The 25564-nt window shown below is 45.2% G+C and overlaps 1 protein-coding gene across 1 annotated transcript in view; it reads left to right on the top strand.

Moving 5' to 3' along the window:
- Positions 1-25564, top strand: part of PIEZO2 (piezo type mechanosensitive ion channel component 2) — a 255891-nt gene that overhangs the window by 15912 nt on the left and 214415 nt on the right. Inside the window, 1 exon segment of the mRNA XM_070361473.1 lies at positions 24658-24753. Within this exon segment, the coding sequence (XP_070217574.1) occupies positions 24658-24753 (96 nt within the window).

Below are 25564 nucleotides of genomic sequence, written 5' to 3'. Positions count from 1 at the left end.
TAAGGAGCTAACCTGTTGGCTAATATTTGAGTCATTTCCTTAGTGAAATACAAAACCCAGTTTGGATTTCAACAAGGAGAGACTTTATCCCAAGGACCATGGGAGAAGGGCGGATGCTCTGGCTGTAAGACCCACCAGCATCTCATAGGTTGGGAAGATAGAGCTTCACTTTCATGGGGTGGGGGGAGCGGTAAACAAGTTACAGGGGTTCAGGGCTTAACAGAACAGCCCAGTGGTTTTCCCCGAGGGCAGTCTGCTCTCTGGAGCCCCTTAGGGAGGACTGTCCCACTCCCACTGTCAGGTCCTGGGCCCCATGGGGGGCAGTGTCTGACTACAGTTTGGTTAAGTCGTGTCAGTGGGTATTTCTTCTTGATCGGTCACTGAGGACAATCAGTTCACCTTCCCACAAAGAATGGGAAGGTGGAGCATGCTTGTGCAAGGTAAACAAGGGGGATCCTGAATCTCACTGGGTGACAGCGGGAGAAGGCTTTTGTGAACTGAGCTTTTTCTGGAAGATGAAATGGGGAGACTTTCTTTCTTTCCTTCTTTCTTTTATTTTGATGATATTGCTATTTTAATAACATTAGTTTGACATCTATTTGTATATGTGTTTAAATGTGACTTTCAGCCCCGGCGCCATAGCAGTTGGGTATTAAACCGTCCTTCCAGGAAGTGAGCAAAGCTGTTAATAGCAGACATCCTACCACCAGAGGTTATCTTATGCATTGTTGGGAAAAATAACTAAGCATCTACATTTTTCATTGCATACCTGTGGATTGGTTTAGATTGAATAGCTCAAATGAAGCAAATACAGGGAGGTTTCCTGTATACAGATATTCTACCATGATAGGTATACCATATGAATTGTGAAAGGATGAAATTTTGACTGCATGTGCGACCTGGATCTGTTTCTGACACCCTGAATCCAGAGGGTGAGCAGGGCTCAGTGCTCTCTGGGGGCTGTGGTCTGGAAGCACAGGCTCAGGTGAAGCTCAGTGCCACTCAAAGCATGTTTCCAGGATGCTTTTAGCTCCATCAGCAACTTTTGGTGCCTGCGTTCTGCCGGGCACTGGGTCAGGAGCCAAAATGAATAAACACAGCATGACCTTGATGTCCAAGTCTGGACCTGATGATCAGAACGGCTCTGTGCAAACCCCAGGGAGACTCAGAGAAACAGAGGACCCACAGGCAAGCCTCAGGACGTTTGAGCCCTGCCTGTCCCCTGTCCTCTGTGGTCCCCTGTCTGTGCACTGGCTGCAGAGGGAGAGCTGGGGATGCTGAGCAGTCAGGGGATGGCCTGTGGGTAAACACAGTGCCATGTGAGTTTTGGCCTAAAGCAGCATTTTTCAGAGATGCGTAGGCAGGATGATCAAAAGGCATTTTAGAAGTGTATTCGTGGCTGACTTTTCATCCTTGTGCTGAAAAATGAGGCCTGAACTTTTCACATAACCCGGCTCTTGCTGCTTTCGAGAAGGGCCCCGTGGGTCTGTGGTGTGGGACCACGTGTGGTTCATTAGGCCCCAAGTCTCAGCTGGAGGGAGGATCAGTCTAAATGTGTTGCTCCTTGTTGTCCAACATAATTTTGCTCGTATCTTATAAGACAATTTTTATGCAGTTAAGGAGCTTTACAGTCAAACCTCAGGAAGCACTGGCCTTCAGTAAACCATCCCCTAGCTTGGGCAAGCTGCCTTCTGAGTTCTGTGGGATCCTGCGGGGGAGACCTGAGCCCTGTGCAGACAGTCATGTACATTTTGTTCAAACCTCACTCCTAGGGCTTCCTTGGCTACTCAGAAGCTGAGGAGACTGAGATAAACCGGGCTGGAGAGATTTGCCAAGTGGTGGCTAAAGTGTGGGAGCGTGTGACCATGAAGTTGCTAAGAGCTGAAACAAACCGCTGAGTCAAGCTTTATCTGTCCCTGGAAGCATTTTACAGATGGGACATCATCTTATCAGTTTGAAGAGCGTGGTATCTGTCTGGTCCACTGGCTCGAGGAGAACTCTGATCTCCGGCTTCCTTCTCCCCAGACACTGACTCTCCAACAGGGGATATGAGTCTATTTTGATTTGCAGTGTGTTGGCTCAGAGCTTTATTTTTTGGTTGCAAGTTCTGGAAACAAACCAAATCTTGATTAAAGAAAGTGGGTGATTTATTGGCACTTCCTCAATCATGGCAAGCCCTGGGGTCTGAATCTCATGTCTTTTTCTATTTCCTGACCCCGCTGTCTACTGTACGGGTGTCATTCTTAGTCAAGCTGTTCTTCCAAATGCTTGCAAGTGGCATTTCTGTGCTAATAGACTTCAGACTTGTGGTTCCCATGAAAGGAATATCTCTAGGGGCTTGGCAGGTCAGGAGCCGTCTGGGAAAGGAGAGAGAGCCTGCCATGGGGAAGACAGTGAGCATTGTCTCCAGACTTCTGAAGGCTCCATAACCAAGATACCACGGATGTTGCCTTTGGAGGCATGAATGTGAGAAAGAGTTAGGAGCAGGTGGTTGGAAGAGGGCCAAAGAATTTTGGTTCAGAAAAAGAGAAACTTTTACCATTTAAAGTTCTTCCGAGATGAAATGTTATCTTGGATGATCCAAAGTTCCCTTTTCCTAGGGGAGTCTGGTGTGTGGAAGGGGTTTAGGAAGAGGTGGGAAGTGAAGCTGGGGGTTAGGATCTCAGATCCATGGCAATAGATTAGTTACTAAACTTCCATGTATACTTATCCAGTGCTTTGAAAGCTGAAAGTACTTGTATGATGCATGCCAGGTATCCTGAAGTCTGTTTCCTGTGATTTTGGCAGCTTATACTCACCAAAGAGCTTGTCTGCCCATATTCTAGAATTTTCTTCCTGGGGCTCCTCCAGGACAGATCCTGAGAGCCTCTTCTTACAGAAGAAAAGGTGAGACCCAGCATTTTTTGTGACAGAGTGATTGAATTCAGAGCAGTTCTGTGACTCCAAGTCACAAATCCAGCATGCATTTTTGGTTTACTTAGGCTTTTCTTTTCAACAAAACAATCAAATGATTGTGGACTTAAGGCATTGGGTGTATTCAATTAAAAACCTCATTCTTTTTGAATAATTATGGAAACTCTCCTCCGAGTCCAAACCTTTAATCTTCTCTGCTGAGCAAGATGTAATTTCCTGCTCAGATCAGTGAGGAAAAATGGTCCAGGTACTGGGGCTTCAATTTCCCATGTTATCTCTGTCTAGGAGAAGACTCTTGAGTGTCCCTTGGACAGCAAGGAGATCAAACCAGTCAATCCTAAAGGAAATCAGTCGTGAATATTCATTGGAAGGACTGATGGTAAAATTGAACCTCCAATGCTTTGGCCACCTGATGTGAAGAGCCAATTCATTGGAAAAGACTCTGATGCTGGAAAAGATTGAGGGCGGGAGGAGAAGCGGGTGACAGAGGATGAGATGGTTGGATGGCATCACTAACTCGATGGATATGAGTTTGAGCATATGAGTTTGAACTGTGGGACATAGTGAAGGACAAAGGAGCCTGGCGTGCTGCAGTCCACGGGGTCTTAAAGAGTCGGACATGACTTAGTGACTGAACAACAACAATTAAAAGCTTTATATTGATCCAATTTAAAATACTCTTAATTTTCTTAATATAAAATAATTAAAGGATTTTTTATGATGAAAACTTCATAAAGCTATATAAAGGCCAAATATCTCTGGGGAGAAAACATTTGTAATGTGTATAATGAACAAAGGTTTGCTCTCCATGGTTTGTTAGAGGATGTGATAATTTGGCTGCAATAAAAGAGAGAGAGCTTCCAAGAAAAATGGAAAATATTTATCAATAACTTACAAAAAAGAAGTGCAAGTTACCAGTAAGTCATACAAAAATAGAGTCAAACCCATTCATGATAAAAATGTAATTAAAATGATAAGAAGACCGCATACCTCACCTGTTGAAACATAAATGGCAAAGACAACAGACCGATTTGGAAGTGTTGAGGGTGCATTTAACAAGGAGCTCCTAGACAGGGCTTTCCCTTTTTTTTTTCCCTTGAGGAAAGTATGGTATTAACTGGGTTGCCCTGGTGGCTCAAACAGTAAAACATATGCCTGCAATGCAGGAGACCTGGGTTCAATCCCTGGGTCAGGAAGATCCCCTGGAGGAGTTATGGCAACCCACTTCATTATTCTTGCCTGGGAAATCCCATGGGCAGAGGAGCCTGGCTGGCTACAGTCCATAGCATTGTAAAGAGTTGGACACGACTGAAGGGACTTAGCATGCAGCACCCACGTGATATTAACTATTGAAATTCAAAATATGCCCACTTTATCTTCCAAAAAGATGACCTACAGAAATACTAGCAAGATAACTAGATGTGTGTGTAAGATTGTTGAATGCAGGGGATGTCATAGTAACTACGGCAACAACACAGTCATTCATTTTCATGTAAATACGTTAAGTCTGTTCTTATAGTGTGACCATCTCTGTTTACCATTCAAAAAGATGATTGTGTTATTAGATGTTCAGGAATCCTATTTCCTGGCAGATGAATATTCTGAGGTCAGAAGACATCTGTGCTTTGCCCTTGTTTAAATTTCTGTATGTCTTCAGGTACCTGGGGATTAAAACGAGGGACTGAGCTGGCTTGCTGGCTTAGGACAAGTCCATTCTTCTGGCCCTTCATCTTCAGACTTGGGGGGTGTCAGGTCAAAGCTTCATTGCCCGACGTTCTTTCATTCTACTTGAAAACAAGAAAGGCTTTTCAGTGTTGGGTTTGGAAGGATTGACATTTCTCCCTCACGGCATCTGAGTTTAATTTATGGTCTCCTATTCCAACTCACTACAAATAAACTGAGGGCCTTACTGAACAGCTGGGCCAGAGTATTATTTTTGGAAGTCTGGGGAAGTCAGTGCAGGAAAAGGAGGCCAGTTCATCCTATCTCGCCTCTGATCTGCACCAAGGGGATTTCAGGGCTGTTTGGACCAAATCTTCCAAATTGGTTGACGTCCTAACTTGGGATCCAGGAATCCTGTGAGCAGGGGTTCACGTCGAGGTTATTAGCTTTTATTAACCACACGGCAGGATATGCCCATTTCTTTCCCACTGCCATTTGATTCTCACTTGGTATGAATGCAATAATTTTCACCAGCATTTTATGAGTTTGTTAGGTTTTCCATATTGTTCAGAAATGTATTCGACCACATATTGAGTTAATTTTAGAAATGGCAGGGGGAGCTGGGGTGTGGGATAATCAGGAGGGGCCAAGTGGCTCTGACCTGGGTTCTAGTTTCTAATTTAGCTCCGATCTGGGGCAAGTGTCTCGGCCCCACTGGGTATCAATTTCCTCACTTTTAAAATGAAAACCACGTAGTTCAAACACCAGTGATTCCAGAGCACAGAGCCAGGGCATTCTCTCTGTAAGTAGCTTGGATCTCCCATTTGGCAAGGAAGGGGAATATTACTTCTTTTTCGTTGGGCCCCAGGAGAAAGGGAAGGAGGCCGGTGTCTAGACTGCTGGGGCTCAGTAGGTTCATCCTTTCACTGTGAGCCGCATGTGGAAGTAGACTGTGGCTCTTTCTCTGCGAGTCTCTGCTGTGCAGCCGTTTCAACGTGACCACAGAGAGGTGCTCCGTCAGAGGGGACGAGCATGCCCCCAGCATGAACTGGAAGTCTTTTCCGTGGAGGGCTGAGCAAGAGTGGTGTGTAGGGACCACAGAATCCTGGTCTCCACCCCTGAACGTGCACCAGTTCACTGATGGGCCTCGGATCCCTGTCTGGTGGATGATTCCCAGGTTCCTAGGAAGAGCTGACGGGGCTCCTGAGATGGCTCCTTGTCACGCCAGCTTCGTGTGATGTTTTATTAAGTGCTTCTAAATTTGCAGACAAATGTTTACGAAGGAGAGATACATTTATGAGAATTGGACAATGATTCCAGGCAGTATTTACAGATATTCTATAATTTATAGAGAATGATCGGTCCTCATCTAGCTCCTGTTTCTCTTTCCTGTTTAAAGTTTGTACTGAAAAATCAAGAAGAAATGTTTTCATTTTATTAAGAGAAGCAAAAATACAGCTGGAGTTCGGTAGGAATGTTGGGGTGCCCGTGGGCAATGGGTGGTGGCATCTGTTTTCATATGGTGATGGGTAGGGCTTCTGGGAAGTCCCCTGCGGAAGTCACCTAGTTTTGGAGAGCTGCTGGGACAGTGCTGCCACCTCCTGGCTCCTGCCACTGCATGAGGCTCTTGCATTTCGCCACTAGGTCTTTAAGAGAAGGAAGTCGCTTTGCTCACTCAGTGAGTGAAAATCACTCAGTCGTGTCTGATTCTTTTGCGATCCCATGGACTGTAACCCACCACGCTCCCCTATCCATGGGATTTCCCAGGCAAGAATACTCAAGTAGCTTGCCATTTCCTTCTCCAGGGGATCTTCCTGATCTAGGGATCGAATGCACGTCTCCCTCATTGCAGGTAGATTCTCTACCATCTGAGCCACCAGGGACGCCCCTTACTCACTGATGCCACTGGAAAATAGTGGAAAGTCATCAGTTTGGAATCACGGAATTCACTAGACTTAAACTGCTGTACCTGCAACATTCTGTCACTTGATACCTATTCATTGAGTATTTGTGGTGCACTGGGTTCTGTGCCAGGGGCTAAGTGTATGGGTTTGAACAACAAAAAAAGATGTATTATTTACCTTCAGGATACTTACAGTCAGAGAAGCGTTTTATTTAGCCCACTATATTGCTGAAGATGCAAACCTTTTAAAGTTTCGTGTAAGGTAGTTTAAGATGTGGAGGGAAGAGATTTGATATGAAAGAGGAAGTCATCCTGGGGGCATCTGCCCAGCATTTGAAAAGGGAGAATTTTGTGCAAGAATATCTGGTGCCCTGATACCTGGCTTCCCCGATAGCTCAGCTGGTAAAGAATCTGCCTGCAATGTAGGAGAACCCGGTTCAGTTCCTGGGTCAGGAAGATCTCCTGGAGAAGGGATAGGCCATCCACTCCAATATTCTTGGGCTTCCCTTGTGGCTCAGCTGGTAAAGAATCCACCTGCAGTGCAGGAGACCCTGGTTTGATCCCTGGGTTGGGAAAATCCCCTGGAGAAGGGAATAGCTACCCACTCCAGTATTCTGGCCTGGAGAATTCCATGGACTGTATAGTCCATGGGGTTGCAAAGAGTTAGACACGACTGAGCTAATTTCACATCTGGTGCCCTGGGCTTCCCTGGTGGCTCAGACAATAAGGAATCTGCCTGCAATGTGGGAGACCCAGGTTCGATCCATAGGTGGGATCTCTGGGAAGATCCGCTGGAGAAGGAAATGGCAACACACTCCAGTATTCTTGCCTGGAGAATTCCATGGACAGAAGAGCCTGGTGGGCTACAGTCCATGGGGTCGCTAAGAGTTGGACACAACTGAGTGACTAACACGCTACACCTATCTGGCGCCCCAGATCTGACTGTCATCTGAGAACATCAGAACTAGCCTACTGTCATCTTGATGAGCTTAAATGAAGTCTTAAAAAGATTTAAAAAATAATTAAACCATGATCAGTTATTGTTTGCTCCTTAAATTGTATCCATGAAGGTGAAGTGATTTTTACACCTGTTTTAGGATCTTCCTCTTCTATCAGCTATTGATCACAAGGTCTGTTGGCTGGGAACCAACCTCGTGGGTGTTGGGCCATTGCTCCAAATGGTCCCCGCCTCTCCATTCATGTTACTCAGGTTTCTGGAGCTGGCAAGTCACCTTCTAGACCAGGGAAAAAGATAGTTTCCTCCAGGCTACTTTTCCGCCATGTATCAAGGGGAAGCAAAGCTGCTGAAGTTAGAATGTTTCCAGAAATCATCTCTGATTTGAAATCTGGACACCAAGTGGCCCTGACCCCAAATACAGTCAGTGTTGAAGGCTGTAGGGCTTGTCAGGCCTTAGAGTCTGTGAGAATGCTGGGGTTTTAAAGATCGCCATGGACACGTATTAAATCAATTTTTCTGAGAACAGGTTTCGACAGAGAAAGGCAAGAGAAAATGTGAGACCTGCTCCTTCTGTGGAGGATGGGTGTGTGGGTCCAAGGCTGGGAATGGCAGGTGGGGGTGCCCAGGCTCTGTCATTTTCTTAGTTCTGACCCTAATGACACAGGCTCCATTACTGATGGGCCCCGACTGAACTCATCTGCGACTGTTTCCTGGTTTTACAAAACCCTTTTTGTTCGTGTTTATCCAAGATTCAGAGTTGAATCCAGATTGCCCTGTCCAGTAAAGTTGATTCTTGGTTATGGAAAGAAATGTGTCTTGTTTTTTTTTTGTGAGAATTGAAAACAACTTTAATAACTTATTTTCCTGGCTACAAAAATAACCTATGTCCATTCCAGAAAATATAAAAAGAGACTGAAATCTGTAAATACAGCATACAAATCAATTGTAATTGCATTCCTGAACGATGACTATTCCTACTATCTTTATGTTTCCTTACCCTAGCTCTTATCACTTCATGTGACATCTCATAAAATCAAAGCAGATGTTTAGACGTGGTTTGTAATTTGCTATAATTATTTAACAATCTCTTGGTAAAAATTTGTCAGCAGCATGGCTTCAAGTGGATGAACAGTATTGCATATTGTGGACTTTAAAGCATATTTTAAGCTATTTCTTACCGTTATTTCCAATTCTTTGCTTTTGTTGCTAGAGTACTTGAGACGATGTGTTTTTAATATCCTCCGTGACTCTCCATCTTCAATCTCTTCCCGTAACCTCCTTCTGAAAGCTGACTTTCAGCTGTGGGTCTGAGTGAAACTGACCCCATGTCTAGGAGCACGTATGCTGCCCACTCCAGAGAGTCCTGTATTGGACCCCTGGCTGTGTTTCACTAAAGTGCATGCAAACCTGCTGATCTCCCCCTTCCTGCTCTGTGATGGGACAGGCCGGCTTCAGGGGCTTTTACAGCGGAAGAAGGGCATCTGTGAGTCTGAGGAATGACTCTGACCAGGGAACTCTGTGCTCTTGAGCTGCGGCTGCCAGGAGATTTCCAACAACAACTGCTTTATGAACACGAGCAGACACTTCTGTCATGCTCGCAACGGGCCAGCCCCTTCTGGGCATGCTCCCATCTCAGTTAACCTCCCTGTCACCCCAAAATAGGCACCCATCTCCTGTCTATGCTGTCAGTGGGAACACATAGCCAGAAAAGCTTTCTTCAGATGAATTCTTAGATCATCTTGCCTTGGAATAAATACATTTTCAATGTAACACCTCCTATTAATGCCAGGGCTCAAAGCCCGCCATTCTAGTAATTTGTCTCCACTGCACCTACACATTTATTAGGGGATGTTTCTTGTTTAATTTTAAACAGGTACTAGAGGGGTAACATTTCATGTGTACTAACACAGGGATCCGTGAAGCTGTATGCTTGTGGCTTTCTTTTTTATAAATTAATTTTTACTGGTGGAATAGATTGGCTTTACAATGTTGTGTTAGTTTCTGCTGTATAACAAAGTGAATCAGCTATGTATGTATGGACATATCCCCTCTTTTTTTGAATTTCCTTGCCATTCAGGTCACCACAGAGCACTGAGTTGAGTTTGCTGAGCTATACAGTAGGTTCTCACTAATTATCTATTTTATACATAGTATCAATAGTGTATTGGAGAAGGAAATGGCAACCCACTCCAGTATTCTTGCCTGGGAAATCCCATGTACAGAGAAGCCTGCCGGACTACAGTCCGTGGGGTTGCAAGAGTCAGACAGGACTTAGCAACTAAACCACCATCAATAGCGTATATGTGTCAATCCCAAGTTCCCAATTCATCCCACCCCCTCTTTCCCTTGATGCCCATAGGTTTGTTCTCTACATCTGTGTCTCCATCTTTGCTTTGTGAATAGGTTCATCTGTACCATTTTTTTGTGGCTTTCTTAAGAAATGGACCTTCCTGTGCAAACATGTGGGCCTGTTTGAAAGACACCTGTGCCTCGTGCAGCCTCTCACAGAAAGCAGGACGTGTGGTTGGGAAAGTCTGATTGGAAAGATAAAATGCTTGTGCATCTATTTTTGCTTGTATTTATACTTGAAGCTTATTGGGCAGTTTGCCCGGAAGTAATTGACTTACCTTGCCCTTGCCCTCTCCCCAACCACCCTGCCCCTTCAGGTCTAGAATAGGTTTCTGCAGCGTTCCGTCAGTGCAGTTAGTGGACTCTGTGAAGCCCTTAGACCCGTTTGGGATCGGTGCGTCCTGCATGGAGGGAGCCTCACACTCACTTCCATTTTTTTAAACTTAAAGCCAAATATAAATACTTAGTTTTCGTTTTGATTTTAAATGAAGCCCTTAGACTGTTTGGGATCAGTGCGTCCTGCATGGAGGGAGCCTCACACTCCCATTTTTTTTAAGCTTAAAGCCAAATATAAATACTTAGTTTTCATTTTGATTTTAAGGGGCCATTTGTGTTTCTCCCTCCCTCTCCTTTGTCTCTTGGCCATTTAATCTATAAGCTTGACTTGGCAGTCAGCTTATCAGAGGTCAAAGGGGACTGCTATCGTCTGTTCCAGGAAAAGGGCCCTGAGACAGAGGCTCAGAGATGGGGAATCAATAGGAGGACGAGTCCTGGCTACTGAGCTGAGCTGGGGCACAGATCAACAGAGTCTGGGCATCGGGGCCACCTTCCTGCTTTGCCTCCTCCCGTTGGAAGGGCTCTGCCTGGCTGGTCAATACCTCGAGCTCCATTTCAGAATTTCCAATTAAACTTGTGTGCTGTCCTCTTCACTGTGATGCAATAGGGAAATGTCTGACATCTTCTGTCACAATTGTATGATCCCTCTGAGATCAAGGCTCAGGAGATCAATAGGCTTTCTTGGTAAGACTTGTGATGCTCTGGGCTTTCATCAGAGCCTTAGCTGTGGTGGCCATGGAGGGCCGGCACAGGAGACAGAATTGCTTTTGAAACACTGCTCGCCTCCTCCTCACCTCTGTGGATGAAAAGGAGGCCCCCCCTCCTTCTTGCTGAAACCTTCGTGATCAGATGGACTGTTTGAGAAGATGGATGGATCCTCCACCCATCCACATGCTTTGCCATCAGGACGATGAGCCAGCTGGGGAAAGCTTTGTCATGGACATAACGAGGGACTGGCTGGCACCCCATGCACAGCTGCTATTCTGAAATGCTGGACGATCGTCATTATTCCCAGGATGAGGAGATGTCCCTTACCCACCCCCATCATTCAACCTGAAATCTTTGTCTTTTAAAACTAATTTCAGGAGTTCTGGTCATCAGATTACTGTACATCCTTTCCTCGTTATTTTCCAAGTCCTGGAATAGGAAGGCATTTGAGAAGGTCCCAGAGGCCATTGGTGATCTGTGCACACTTATCAGCCACCAGGCTTTGGAATCTCATCTATCAATGAGAGAATAATTTCTCAAACTCAGTTACATCTCTTCTGTTGGAGATGCTCCATCACACCTGTTCAACCCAAGGACAACCCAGTTGTCCAGTTCAACCCAAGGACAGACTTTAAGTCTCACTAGGGAGGTCCTCAGTCCCTCTGTTGAGAATTCTATTGTCAAGATGAATTCAGGGCTTCCCTAGTGTTCCAGTGGTTAAGAATCCACTCTGCATTGCAAGGGTAACCAGTTTGATGCCTGGTCTGGGAAGATCACACATGCCACAGAGCAGCTAAGCCCGTGCCACACAACTACTGAACCTGTGCTCTGGAGCCTGCAAGCTGCAACTACCGAAACCCTCACACTCTAGAGCCTGTGCTCCCCAACAAGAGAAGCCACTGCAATGAGAGGCCTGTGCACTGCAACTAGAGAGTAGCTCTTGTTTACCGCAACTAGAGAAAGCCCGAGTGTAGCAACAAAGACCCCGCACAAGCCAAAAAAAAAAAAGAGAGAGAGAAAGAAAGAAGAGTTCAGATGAATTAAGCTCTGAGAATTTACATGGATGGCTACCAACTTGGAAAAGCCACCGTTGTTGGGGTGCTGGAGTTTGGATTCAGAGGTTCAGGAGGTTGTGACGTGTGGCCAGTTGTCAGGACACTGACCCGGGTACACACACATGGGCATGTCATGAACATGAGCAAACTGCCAATTGCTGGAACTGACATACACAGAACATCAGGGGAGCAGTGTCTGTGATAACTAAAGAAAACTCAGTGCTGCTGGTGCAGTTACCTGGCTCGCTCCCATGGGCTATCCTTTGCTCTGCCCTCACTGGTCTGTGTGGACTGCATTAGGATGCTTTTCTGTCCTTGTTCCCCTGGGTTGGGTGGCCATGGAGAGGTGCTGGCAAGAGATGAGGGGGGTGGGGTGGGACAGAAGTTGGGTGCAGGTTTCTCTCCTCTGTTGATTGCCCCCTGCTGCTCTGCTGTCCTTTGTACCTTTTTTGAACCCAGACTGTAGCCCTGGATGTAGTCCTTCATCACCCGATTTGACTGTGTCTCCTGTGTTCTGTTAGGACCTTGATTGACAAAGTCTTCTTTATTGGTGGCTGAGAAATGGCACCTGTGATGAGGAAGATGATTGCTAAATGGATTATGCTTGGGCTCAAATAACTAGGAAAGTAGACATCTATGGGCTCTCTGTGGACATTCTTTGTTTCTGCCCCATAGAGATGAGGGCATGCTGATTAGTGTAGACAGCCATGGAGAATTCTCTGGATTTCTCACATGAGGATATGTCAACACACTTCATATCATCTAGGTTTCCTTGGTCAGGCCGCTGTCAGAGACGCATCAGAATGGGAATTCCACCTCATTTGGACTCACTGGGAATTCTGGTCTTGTGTGTTCATCTCAGGACCTTCTCTGTTGGGCTCCTGAAGATACAGGAAAACCTAGGATGGAGCTGATGCCTCTGAGAACTTAAAGTGTTGGGGGACAGTCGAGACATAGTGGGTACATGCAGAGGTCTGCACAGGCCCCTGGGAGCACAGCCCAGGAGGTGATCCCCTTTAGCATCAGACGCTCAGGAGATGGCTTCCTGAGGATGGCACTTGAATCAGTCAAGATGGAAATGCAGGACACTGTGGGTTTTGGTACAAAGGTGGCAAGAGAACAGGGAAAGAAGCAGCAGTGGGAGGGTCTGCTAGAAGGCGGTTATACCTGGACTCTGAGTGTGGGCAGAGGTGGCAGGCGGAAGGGCAGGAGCAGCAGGGTGTGTGGTCCCCATAGCCCTCAGAACCCTCTTATTGCCACACCTGTGTCCAGCACTGGAGGAAGATGAACACCTGAGGGGGATGGACAGGAGCTGAAGACCTGCTGTGGGGAGTTAGGTGCTCTTGATGAAGGGCTTTGGGGGAAGGGAGGAAGCGTGGAGTGATTCGGGGATGCAGAGAGGTCCAGAGCAGGGACCAGCAGCCTCACCCATTGCAGGAGGCACCAGGGTGTCCACCTGGCCTCTTCTCCCCGTCTATTGAGCTTATAGACTCCTCTAGCACCAGCTCCATGTTCTTATTAATTTGCAGAGAAAAGAAACACCTCCATTGTCTAGAGTCAGAAAAATATGTTTAGAATCAAAGGAACAAAGACCAAGTGTATTGCTTGGGAGAGGACACTGTCAAGCAAGCAGATTGGCCAGGAGTTGCAGTCACCTGGGCTCTGTCAGTGATCAGGGCTGACGGTGACCCTGAGCAGGATGTGGGCAAGTTCCCGACAAGCCACAGAAGGACTGGCCACTCATTTCTATCCAGAACATACAAGACTTATGCTATTCCATATAAATACTTAGGGGACTGGCATGTAGTTTTGAATTAAAATCCTACTTCTGTTAAATATGACATTTTCAGCTCCTTTACCTTTTCCCGTTAAAAAGACTGAATTATTTATTTGCCTCATTTTAAAAATTGCAACACAGTTTGGTTAGAGGAACAAGACTCCATTCTCACCATTTAATAGTGTTTTCATATCAGTTACTTCCTTCAGAATAGTTATTGGCAAACTTGCAAATTGGTTCTTGTTGTTCGATTATTTATAATAACTTCCTTGTCCTCCTATTTCTTTTTTCCTCTTATCAGTCTCACTAACCTGTTATTAAGACTTCCACATTGAATTTTCTTATTGCTAGAAGAAGCAAGATGATGTTTTTAAAAGTCATCTTCACATCAATTTTTATGGTAATAAGTTTAGTATTTCTCCTTTTTGACATATCCATTTTCAGGAACCTGTGTATATTATAATAAATATTATTTCTTGTATGTCACATCAATGCAGTTCAGTGAACAGGTGTTTATCCATCTTTTGCTATGTCAGGACATCGTCCTGGGTGCTGGGGATGCAGGGGGATGGTTTATAGTCTGTCCTGAGTGGCTCACAGGTTTCAGGTCACCACCCTCACCACCAGGGTTTTCACTGTGGGAGGTCCACCTTCCCTCCTCCCCTCCCCTCTTCCTTCCTTCCTTCTTTCCTTCCCAAAGCAGGATTTTTGTGTGCCAGTAAGCATTCCAATTCAAGTCTGCTTTAAAAAGTGTTTTTTTTTTTTTTTTAAACACATTGTGGGCTGGACCCTCAGGCTGTGAATGGTGTGGTCTGGCAGGTGGAGTGGGTCCTGGGCTCACCCGGAGATGGGATCACCTGGGCTCACCTGGAGCCTCCGTGGAGTCTACAGAATAGAGGCAGTGACAACCGTTAAGGTGACTCTGTGACAAACACTGACACCTCTGATTCCTAGCAAGCTACAGATTGGTTCAATCCACTGTGTATCTTACATTCCTTATCCTGGCTTGTGTATTTGATGTTATTTGCTGGGGCCAAATAGTGCTTTTTCCTATGCAATGGCCCAATTATTGCTGTCTGGAGGAGGCTTCCAGAAGATGAGTTTTGGGGGCCCCAGGATATGTTTCAAAAGAAAAAGAGTAAGATGAAGAAGGCTGGAGATTGCTTTCCTTTCCAGGTTGTATTTCTGGGCAGTCTGCTTCAAAAATTAACAGGTTCCAGCTGAAAATGAAAAAATACAGCAACAAACTTTAGTTCTCTATCTGCGGGGGGAGAAAAAAAGAGTTATTTGGTCTTTAGGATTCATTTGTGCCAAGGAAGGGTGGGTCAGCTTAGAAATGCAGAATCACCTCTGCATGGTACCCTTTTCTGTAGAAAGTGATCACCACCAGTGGTCTTCATCCCCCTTCCTTTGGCTCCTGGTTACCTGTTCACGAGAAACTTTAATCCTGACTGATGAGGGAGGTGGATATTATTTGGTTGTGGGCTATGGTGTGATTTATGCCAGATTAGTTGAAGTTTTATTTTGAGAGGTTCCTCCCCATTTGGGGGCTTCCCAGGTGGAACTAGAGGTAAAGAATCTGCCTGCCAATGCAGGAGATGCAAATTTTATCTTTGGATCGGGAAGATCCTCTGAAGTAGGGAATGGCAACACACTCCATTATTCTTGCTGGGAAATCCCATGGACAGAAGAGCCTGGTGGCCTACAGTCCATGGGGTTGCAGAGAGTTGGACATGACTGAGTGCAGTCTGCATTTTTAACTGAAGAAATGGAAGAAAATACTGGAGGTCCTGAGAGTGAATTCGATTTAAAGAAGTCAACTGGAAGCCTTTTACTCCCAGCTATTTTTCTCCAACCCCAAGTGGAAGTTGAACTTTACCCCTAGATCATGCCCGGTTAGGGCTAAACCAACCAAGGAGTCATGTCCAGAAGAGAAGTGGCCCCTGGACAGCTTAGGAGGTCTGCAAAGTCCTTTCAACTCATCCTACCTATGATTTAAGTACTGCTAATTCAACTGGCCTCTAGTAGCATTAAAAGATCATTCCTGGCATATTTCCTTCTCTGGGACAGGAAATTGTTGCTCAGTTGTATCCGACTCCTTGTGACCCCATAGACCATAGCCCGCCAGGCTCCTCTGTCCATGGAATTCTCCAGACAAGAATACTGGAGTGGGTTGCCATTTCCTCCTCCAGGGGATCTTCCTGACCCAGGGATCAAACCTGCATCTCCTGCATTGGCAGGCGGATTCATTACCACTGAGCCACCAAGAAAGCCATGAGACGGGAAGTTGAGGCTTAGATGTTGGTGGATTTGTCCAATGCAGCTCTATTCAGGTTCACATTTTGACTTCCTCTTAGTTGCCACCAACTAGGAGTCTGGTTGTGAGAGTCAGTGTTTAAAGATGGACACTGAAAGCACATTTCCTCACTTTCTTTGTGTGGTATATATGGTTAAGAAACGTCTTTCCATCCCCCAAAGCTGACCAAAGCCTTATAGAACCTCTTGCAGTGATGTAGAATTTGCATTGAATCCATCTGTAAGAAGGAAATGGTTAAGAATTGGACTTTTAACTTCATATACCTTTTTCTTCCAAGAGAAGCTCCCTAGAGTGTAACTTCATCATGACAGAAAGATTCATGATTCAAGAAGCTTTCTTGTTTCTTGCCTCTTCCTGGATGCCTAAGTGGAAATTATTACCCAGATATTGTTTTTCCAACAGATATATTTGTCTCATCGCTTTTGAATATTCTTCTTTGTAGCCATGTCATTATGTGAGCCAGACTGAGCATTGCAGAGTCATCTGTTTGGTGAAAGCCATCGAACATTTACACCACTTGTCAGACACGACAGCTTTTCTCAGATATCTCTGTCTCCAAGGGTAAGAGAAGTCCAGTGTTTCATTCCTTCATTCATTCTGCACCATTGTCACATGATTGTCATGTGAGAGGTACTCTGCTGGGCTCCCAAAATCACAGCTGACACACAGTCCTGCTCTTAAGGGGCTTACAGTCCATTCAAAAGGGTGATGGGTTTACAGGGTGAAATACTTCAAGGTCACATGGAGCCAGATCATAAATGTGATGGGTATTCAGAAATGCAAGCGATTACATTTCCTTAGATTTAGTTAAAGAACCCGCCTGCCAATGCAGGAGATGTAAGATACCCAGGTTTAATCCCTGGGTTGGGAAGATCCCCTGCAGGAGGCCATGGAAACCCATTCCAGTATTCTTGCCTGGAAAATCCCATGGGTAGAGGAGCCTGGCAGCTATGGTTCATGGGGTCACAGAGAGTTGGACACGACTGAAGCAACTTAGCATGCACACAGTGTGATTTTAAAATGCAAAATGTACAAATACCTGTTATGAGAAAAATTAATGTTATTATTTAAAAGGTGACTACTATTCTCCCTCCTTCAACCCTTCCTCCCAGAGGTTAATGGTCTGATGTTCTTCCAGATGTTTTCTGTGTGTATAGAGGGCTGGGGAGTGGAGGAGGTAAGACTCAGCCTGACTGGGATTAAATCCAAGTTCACCTTGACCTTGGGCAAGCTGCATATCCTTTGTGAACCTTAGTTTCTTGAAAATGGGGGACCTTAAAAATATTAATGTCAACCTCATAGGCCTGCCGTGTTGTACACAGCTGTCTAAGCTGGGTTTTGACCCATCGTTTTGTGCACATCTTTTTGTGTTAACTCCTATGAGCAACAACCATTCTTTGTGGTGCAGAGTTCCCAGTGTGGCAGTCTTACCGAATTGTTTGGTTACTGCAAGAAAGGTGTGCTTTTTTATTCAGAGAAGATTATTTTTTATTGGGTGATGGGGGCATTATCTGAAGGAGACAGGCATTTGGGTAAGTTTGAAGTATGTTCTGGAATTTGGGACCCACGGTTGTACAGAGGGCATTACAGGTTTGCAAAGAAAGAGGCAGGGATCTATTTACTCCTTCAATAAATATTTACTGACTGCTTACTATGTTTAGAAATGGGAATAGAAACTGGAAATAAAATAGTGAACAGGAGGGAGTCTGTGTTCCAGTGTGATTGAAGGCCTGGTGCTGTGCATTTGGGGATGGCTAATGGGGGTGGGGTGGGTAGAAGGGGCATGTCTAAGGACATGCATTGTTGTGTGAGCTCTTCCTGGGCACAGGCCAAGGATGGAATGTTTTGCAACCGCCTGTCCCTGTGGAAATGGCCCAGTGACCTACTGATGGCATCTGTGGAAGTAACCCAGCCTGAACAGAATCTTGATAGGAAGCATCCAGCTGAGCTGGGCTCAGTGGGCTCAGGACTCAGACCTGCTTTGTGGAGTTAGACTGGGATGCCCAAACAGTCTTACTCTGAGGACTTTGGGGAAAGTTCTGACAATTATGGGTCATCTAGCAAATCCAGGACATAGCTATGGGTCAGGAAAGGTCATCTACACTTGGAAATATAGGAGATCAAAAACTTGTTCATTTAGTGACCAAAAATCAAACACGCTCTCATGTCAGGGTCATGAGCTGATTAAAGCTTGTATCGTAAACTTAAACATGTTCCTGTAATGATCAATTTCCCCAGTAGAGCATCTCACCAGTGATCTTAGACTGCCTTAATTTTATGAGGCAAGAGAATGTGGTGGGTATTGAAAAGAAGGGTAGTAAGAGCGAGCAGGGGCTTCCCAGGAGACTTAGTAGGTAAAGACTCTGCCTGCGATGCAGGAGATTCAGGAGACGCAGGTTCAATTCCTGGGTCAGGAAGATCCCGTGGAGGAGGAAGTGGCAACCCGCTCTAGTATTCTTGTCTGGGAAATCCCATGGACAGAGGAACCTGGCTGGCTGCATTCCATGGGGTCCAAAGAGTCAAACACGACTAAAGGGATTTAGCATGCATGCACAAGAGAGAGAGCAGAAGGCAGAGGCAGCTGGGGATGGGATGAGGCTGGGGTCATGGTCTGGGTGTCCTGTGGTTTGTCCACTGCCAAGAGTGTGTGGTGCTCACCCCATCCTCAGTTATGTGGACTTGGAGTGGGACTGGCATTTGCAGTGATGAGGAAAGGACTGAGTGCAAAATCAAAGGCTGTGAGTCCAAATTAAACCCAAGCAGGCTATCTGGTGGAGAAGCTGATTTTGAGGCATTAGTCCAGTTCCTCACTGTGTTGGACGTTGTTCTGGAAGCAAGCATTTCGCACTGTGGTCAGTGGCTGTTCCTCGTTACTGTGGTATCAGAAGCATAAAGCCCAGACATAGTCGAGGGCTGAATTCATGCCATAAAAGGTGTGTCTACTTCTCCAGCACCAGAAATATTTGAAGGCAATAGCGATGGCTCCATATATGTCAGGGAAGAGGGTGTTCCCAGGAAGAAGCAGGCAGAATGTCAAAGTAAATTTATCAACATAAAAACAGTGCTTTTTAATCATTTTTCAGCCATATTAGTTGTTAAAGGAGAGACCACGTCGGGCAGCATCGTGTGCTGAGGGTGGAAGAAATAGGACTTAATGTCGGCAGCTGAACCGACTTCTTTTCATGCTAATGCACACAGCAGTCTGGGGAGGATGCTGCCAAGAATAATATAGAATATTCTGAAGCCTACAGTGAAAGCTTGCAAAAAAAGAAATCTCATTTTACTGAGTTCTTGAAAGAAGGAAACTGTGGCAGGCAGTAAATTAATCCTGTTATTAAAAGTGGTGCTGCCTACATGAAGCCTACACACACACACACACACACACACACGCCTACACACACACACACACACACACACACATATTCTTCAGCCCTCATGTCTCCTTTTCTATAGCTGTCTCAGATCACTCAGGGACCAGCATGTGGGTGGCCTTTGAACACTGATCTCTCTTATTTCTAGATGAAGATACCACTTGGTCTCCACTTATAATGGAGTCCAGTAATCAGTCCTGATTTATTTCAGGTTGAATGGCATGAACTTCCTAATAGTTGACTACTTTTGTTATATTTTTGTTTTAACTACTATATATTTTGTTATAACTACTTTTGTTATATCAAGTTCAATGGTTCATCCTAATAGTTTAGACATACTGATTAATGGAGGGTTAGCTTTCCAAATTTGAAATCTTGATGGATCTTATAGATGATTAAGTTGTGAATCAGACTTAGTATTTAAAATCTAAGAAATCCAGCAAGAAACACTGCCATATTATTAGGGTTGTAAGCACCTCTCTTAGGTTTTTCAAAGGACCAGTGATGTAAAAATCCAACTACTGTGAACTGGTAGTCTAGTAGAATTTGTATAAATTAGGAAGATAAGTTACCTTTTGGGAAAATTACAGAAAAGTAGTGTTCATTAAAAATGAGACAGAATTAATGAAATTAATTAAGAATTAAAAACTGGAATTTAAAAGTTAGTTTAAAATTAAACATGACTGATTATCAGCTCTCTTTAAAAATTTTTCTGAGGAAAATAAGCTTTAAATTCTTAAAGATGAATAGATTTAATCTTTATAGATTAGATACAATCTTTATAGACTAAAGCTTAATTGTAATTAATATTTAAAAAAACTAAAAGATAAATCTGCATTCTGCTAGTAATAGACTAGTAGACAGGTATAGTGGTCTAGTTATAAATTGTTGCATTACCTAAAAGTGAGTTGACTTAGGTAAAGGGTACCTTCCTCACATGAGAATGAGTGTTATGCGAAGGATGATGAGTGATTTCTAAAGAAATCAGTAAATACCAAGACACAGACCTCGGTGACTCTGGATGTCCCCATCTAGAACACTAACTCTCCTCGTCAAGAGATTATGGCAGGTGAGCAAAGAAACAGTTTCAATGCTGCACCTTTTCTCTGCACTTACTTACCCAGCCTAATTTCTTCTTCATCACAATAGTAAGAGAGCAGGTTCTATTTTGAGGAATTGTAGGAACTGTGGACTTAATTGCAGGGCCCTTCAGACTCAATGAAACAGATCTATTTCTGAGTATTCAGAAAGCTTAAGGAATTATGTACTGGTATAAAAGCTTTATTTACTCATTGCAGTCACGAGAGACCATCCATGCTGTTACTCTCAGGATCGAGCTGCTGAACTGAACTGAACTTATGTGATGAGGAATTTCTGCTTCTTACAGTATCTGAAACATATAACTGATAGATTCAGTGTTGACTGACAGACTTCCGAGAACAGTCAGCTTTCATACATCTCTAGATAAAAAAGTAGTGTTAAAATATAGGGACTGCCTGTATGTGTGTTTTCTTATTTGACGAATACTTCTGTTCCCCTTTGTGTCTGGCACGTGTGAACTCGGTGGTGGCGGCGTAGGGAGCAGAGGGCAGGTGCTGCGTGGTAAGAGTGTGTGGTCAGGTGGCCGCCTTCTGAACTGTAGTGGAAGGGACTCCCTGGTGTCCTCCTAGAAGAACTCATTTCTGCAACTTTTTGAAGGAAGCACTTGGAACCAGACCTCTGCTGGATGTGGAGGTCGGAGATACAGGAAGAGGGAAGAGAGGGATCTTGTCCTGTCTGTTAGCTGTCCTAAAGCATCACCACGTGACATTTATGTTTCACCAGATGGGAAACACAGGAGTGTGTCCTGGGGGAAAGAATTTTACACAGACAGACAATGAATAAGGTGACTTGGCAGTCTTTCCTGTCTCTGGTTTCTTTGATGGTTTTGCTTCCTTAGGAAAAATCTGCAATTGTTGGGCTTTTTTTTCTGCTGCATTGTAAATACTTTGCAGCTGTTTCTCTTGTCTTTACTGTTTTCTATAAAAATCACCATGGTTTTGAGAGGACATCCTTTTAAAAGCCATTGATGGCTTCGGAGAGCAGAAGGAAAATTATTGAAAGTATAAACACAAAAAGAAGTTCTAGAATCACTGACCTGACAGCACTGTTTTGTCTCTTGGTAGTGAGGTTGCTTATTCTGAATAATGTGTATCTACTGGTCTGGCAAGTTAAAATAAACAAAGCATTTTGAGGCCGTTAAGGAGTATTTAGAATGTACTTAGTTGAGATGGAGGTTCTAAACATTTAAGCTCAGTCCTCTTGCAGGCGATTCATGGTGGGGGCCTCTTTGGCCTTGCTGAAGGGTGTGGAGGAGGACAGGACACATTCTTGCTAAAAATTCAGCTCTGAGGGCACTTATTTTTAGTAAAGTCTGAGATTATTACCTTCAATTACTGTGGAAGTTAGAGTGTGCATAAATCTCTTTGTGATCATATAATACATTGTAAACTAGTACACCTGCATTGCAACACAAGTATTTTTTATAAATGTTATGCGGCCATCTTAAAAATTTCACATTTGCAAGAGATTTTCTCCCTTCTATACTGATTAAACTCTAAGTTGTCAAAGTGACATCTATGTTTTCTCCTACTTAGAGAGTTTTTCCTGAACTATCTGTTTTCACCTTTAGAAAATGAAATTTGTTAATGAGACCAGTCCAGTTGTCTATAGTTCAAATGACTGTACTAATGTTGATAGTGCTCTTTACTTGATAACTTGTTATCATGCAGTTTCTAATTGTGATCTCTCTAAGCCTAGCAAGGTCTTTTTTGGGGAAAATTCCTGTTGTCATTCTTTGAGGGAACTTTCTACATAATTTTGGATAGTTGAAACCAGGTAGAAATAGTGGGAAAGAGTGCATTCTTAGCTAGAGTGAAGAATTTTTTTCCCCTAGAACTGTATTGTAAAAACTTGTAGTGTCCACAGTAAATCCCTGAGGCAGAGGACAGGGTTCCATGTGCCTGTGTGGCCCCTGAGAGGTGTGGGTACTGGCATCTGATAACTTTTTACAAAGGCAGGGGGTGTGCTCCGTGATTCCAGGTCGTGGACCACGACAACATCACACTGGGTAAGAGAGCGTTGCTGTTTACCTTCTGAGGCTTTTCTAGCTTGAGTGTGCCTTGCTGACAAGTTCAAAGGCATATTTTGCCTGTAAGCTCAGGTGACTCCTGGGTGGCAACTTCACACATAAAATAAAGCAGAAAATTCAGCAATTAGGCCACTGTCATTAGTCAAACTGGATAATTTCAGACAAAAATAAACGAAGGTGGATTTTTAGAAGTGCTTTGATTTTTTTAAATGAAAGTTTGGGTATTAGTCATCTGTTGCTGCATACAAATTACCCAAACATTTAGCAGCTTAAAGCAACAAACCCTGCTGCAGAGTTTCTGGGAGTGGGGAATCCAGGAAGTTTCAGCAGGCGCCTCCGGCTTAGGCTCTCATGGGCTGCAGTCAAGGTTGGTCAGGATGCAGTCGAGGTTGGTCAGGGCAGTCAAGGTCAGTCAGGGTGCAGCCTGTGAGGCCCTCTTCCAGGCTCACCCATCTCCTCCTTTTCTAGTGCAGGCTGGCTGCTGGCTGGAGACCTCGGCTCCTTCCTTTGGGGCCTCTCCTTGGGGCAACTTGCAACCCAGTGGCTGGCTCCCCTCAGGGACCAGGGGTACCCAGGATAGAGGCCCCCAAGAGGGATCCTGGTACTTTCACTGTCTCTGGTCACTCGGAGCCCCAGGTCCAGCCCACTCATGGGAGCAGGGGGTCACATATTGTATGGATGTGAGAGTTGGACCATAAAGAAAGCTAAGCGTCAAAGAATTGATACTTTTGAACTGTGTTATTAGGGAAGACTCTTGAGAGTCCCTTGGATTGCAAGGAGGTCAAACCAGTCAATCCTAAAGGAAATCCATCTTGAATATTCATTGGAAGGATTGATGCTGAAGCTCCAATAGTTTGGCTACCTTATGTGAAGAACTGACTCGCTGGAAAAGACCCTGATGCTGGGAAAGATTGAAGGCAGGAGGAGAAGGGGCCAACAGAGGATAAGATGGCTGGATGGCATCACTGACTCCATGGACATGAGTTTGATCAAACTCCGGGAGTTGGTGATGGACAGGGAGGCCTGGTGTGCTACAGTCCATGGATTCTCAAAGAGTTGGACACGACTGAGCAATTGAACTGACTACCCTCCTTGGGTTGTCCCTGCATCTCTTTAAGTGTTTGGGACTTTGCGATAAATAATGGGAGCTAAAGGCTCTGCCCTGAGAACCCAGGAGTGGGCTCATTTCTCCCTCTTCAGAGTTCGTGTTTGGGAATGCCCTCAGTGTACACATTTCCAGTGTGAACGATTTGATACCTCACAGAACAAGGTTATATAAAACCAAAACAGTTACAAGCATCCTGTGGAAGCAAGGTTCTGGCCCCCTGAGGCCCTGATGGTTTCCTGGGGACGAGTCAGACAGGTGAGGATGCGGAGTGGAGGCTGCCAGACTTCCTGATGGAGACGCAGAAGTGGGACGAGCTCACAGGCTCCAACCTCAGCCCGGCTGTGCTTCCTACTCCTGCTGCTTTGTCATGTGTAGAGAGAATAAAAACAGAATCTGTGCAAGGAGAGTGGTGAGAGTGAGAGGTAATGCACAGATAAGGCTTGATGTGGGGCAATGCTGGTGTGAGCTGACACTAACATGAACTCATGTGTCCCAGGCATGTGTCTCCAGTGTAATCTGCCTGAAATGTCTTCTTATACACGTGGTCAGGGACTAGTGATGTTAGCTCCACATTCTCTCTGACGAACGTTCATCCCCACACTTCTTCATCCTGTGAATCTGTTCAACGGGCCATTGAGTGAGTGGGTCCCTGAGCCTGGGGGCCCGTTCTTGTCAGACAGGGTTCCTTAGATAACTGGGGTCGAGCCCAGCCACAGAGCATTTGACAGACTTTCTTCTCTCGTTTTTCCCTTCAGTCTCACCTCTCCTACTACCCATAGCCTCCTCTGAACACCTCACATACTCACAGCCCATCGCCCTGAGTCTCTGAGGCACTTTTCCTCTGTGACAGGTTTCGTGCCTGTCACAGGGGTGCTGGTGTTGCCTCCTGGTTAGGTGATGGGAGCACTGTCATTCCCCGATTCTCACCACACTCCGTGTGATGATGGGCACAGACAGATGCAGCTGTGTTTTCTTTCTTATGGAAGATGTGCTGTGGTCATGCAGCCGCCAGACGCCACGATGCCCGAGGCCACCGTCACCATCACTAACGCCCTCTTCTTTCCCCGCAGCCTGCGCCTTCCGGTACAACGGGCTCTCCTTCGTCTACCTCATCTACCTCCTGCTCATCCCCCTGTTCTCGGAACCAACTAAAGCTACCATGCAAGGTAAGAGCCCCTGGCTCTCTGCTCCAGGGCGGGGCGCATCTGGGGGTCCCTGGGGTGTTGCTATGGGAAGGGAGAATGCCAGTCCAGTGGGGAGCTGGGGCACTTGGTGGTGATGAGTTTCTATCACTCGCAGTTGTTTTTCCCACACATATTCCCCAGCAGGCCTGCGTTTGTAGGTTTACAGAGGGTCTGGAAGGTTCTGGAACTCAACGTGTGGTCATGAAAATGAAGTGAATCTGCAGGTTCTCTGTGCTGGGAGTAGGCAGTGGGAAGTGCAGCTAGGACATGAGCAGGAGGCCTGGGGAGGAAGCCGGCGGTTGCAACGGCTTCACACGTCAGCTGGATCTGTCGTGTGTGCCTCAGTCAGGTACAGAAAGACACAGATTCCAGTGCTAGTTTTTCAAGTGTGCGATTGCAAACCTGTAGCTCCTTCCCCAGTGCTCTCCAGGAACCTGAAGGCATAGAGAGAAACAGTGACTCTTTCTTGAGGCTCCGACAAGGAAGCTGGTCTGATTTGAAGTTCTTCACAAAGAGAGAAATTAAACTGCACTGAGCTAATCGAATTAATTGTTTTTTTGAAACGATGCTGTTACAAGAAATCAGGACTGTGCCCTATGTCTTAGGTGAGAATGATGGCCCTGTGTTTATAGCAAAGGACAGGAAGTCGGGCTTGACATGGGAATGGCCGTGGCTCCACCGTGCCAGCTCACAGTGCTGACTTCTCAGGAAAAGCAGTAAAGTCCTGGTGTAAACAGAGTAGTAAATCATGACTGTCTTTCCTGTTCTCCCCCCGACTGTTAAATTGATTGTT

This window comes from Bos mutus, chromosome 24 (assembly GCF_027580195.1).
Source record: "Bos mutus isolate GX-2022 chromosome 24, NWIPB_WYAK_1.1, whole genome shotgun sequence".
In the NCBI taxonomy this organism is placed as follows: domain Eukaryota; kingdom Metazoa; phylum Chordata; class Mammalia; order Artiodactyla; family Bovidae; genus Bos; species Bos mutus.
The sequence above is the reverse complement of the archived record's forward strand: the minus strand, read 5'-3'. Positions and strand labels throughout refer to the sequence as shown.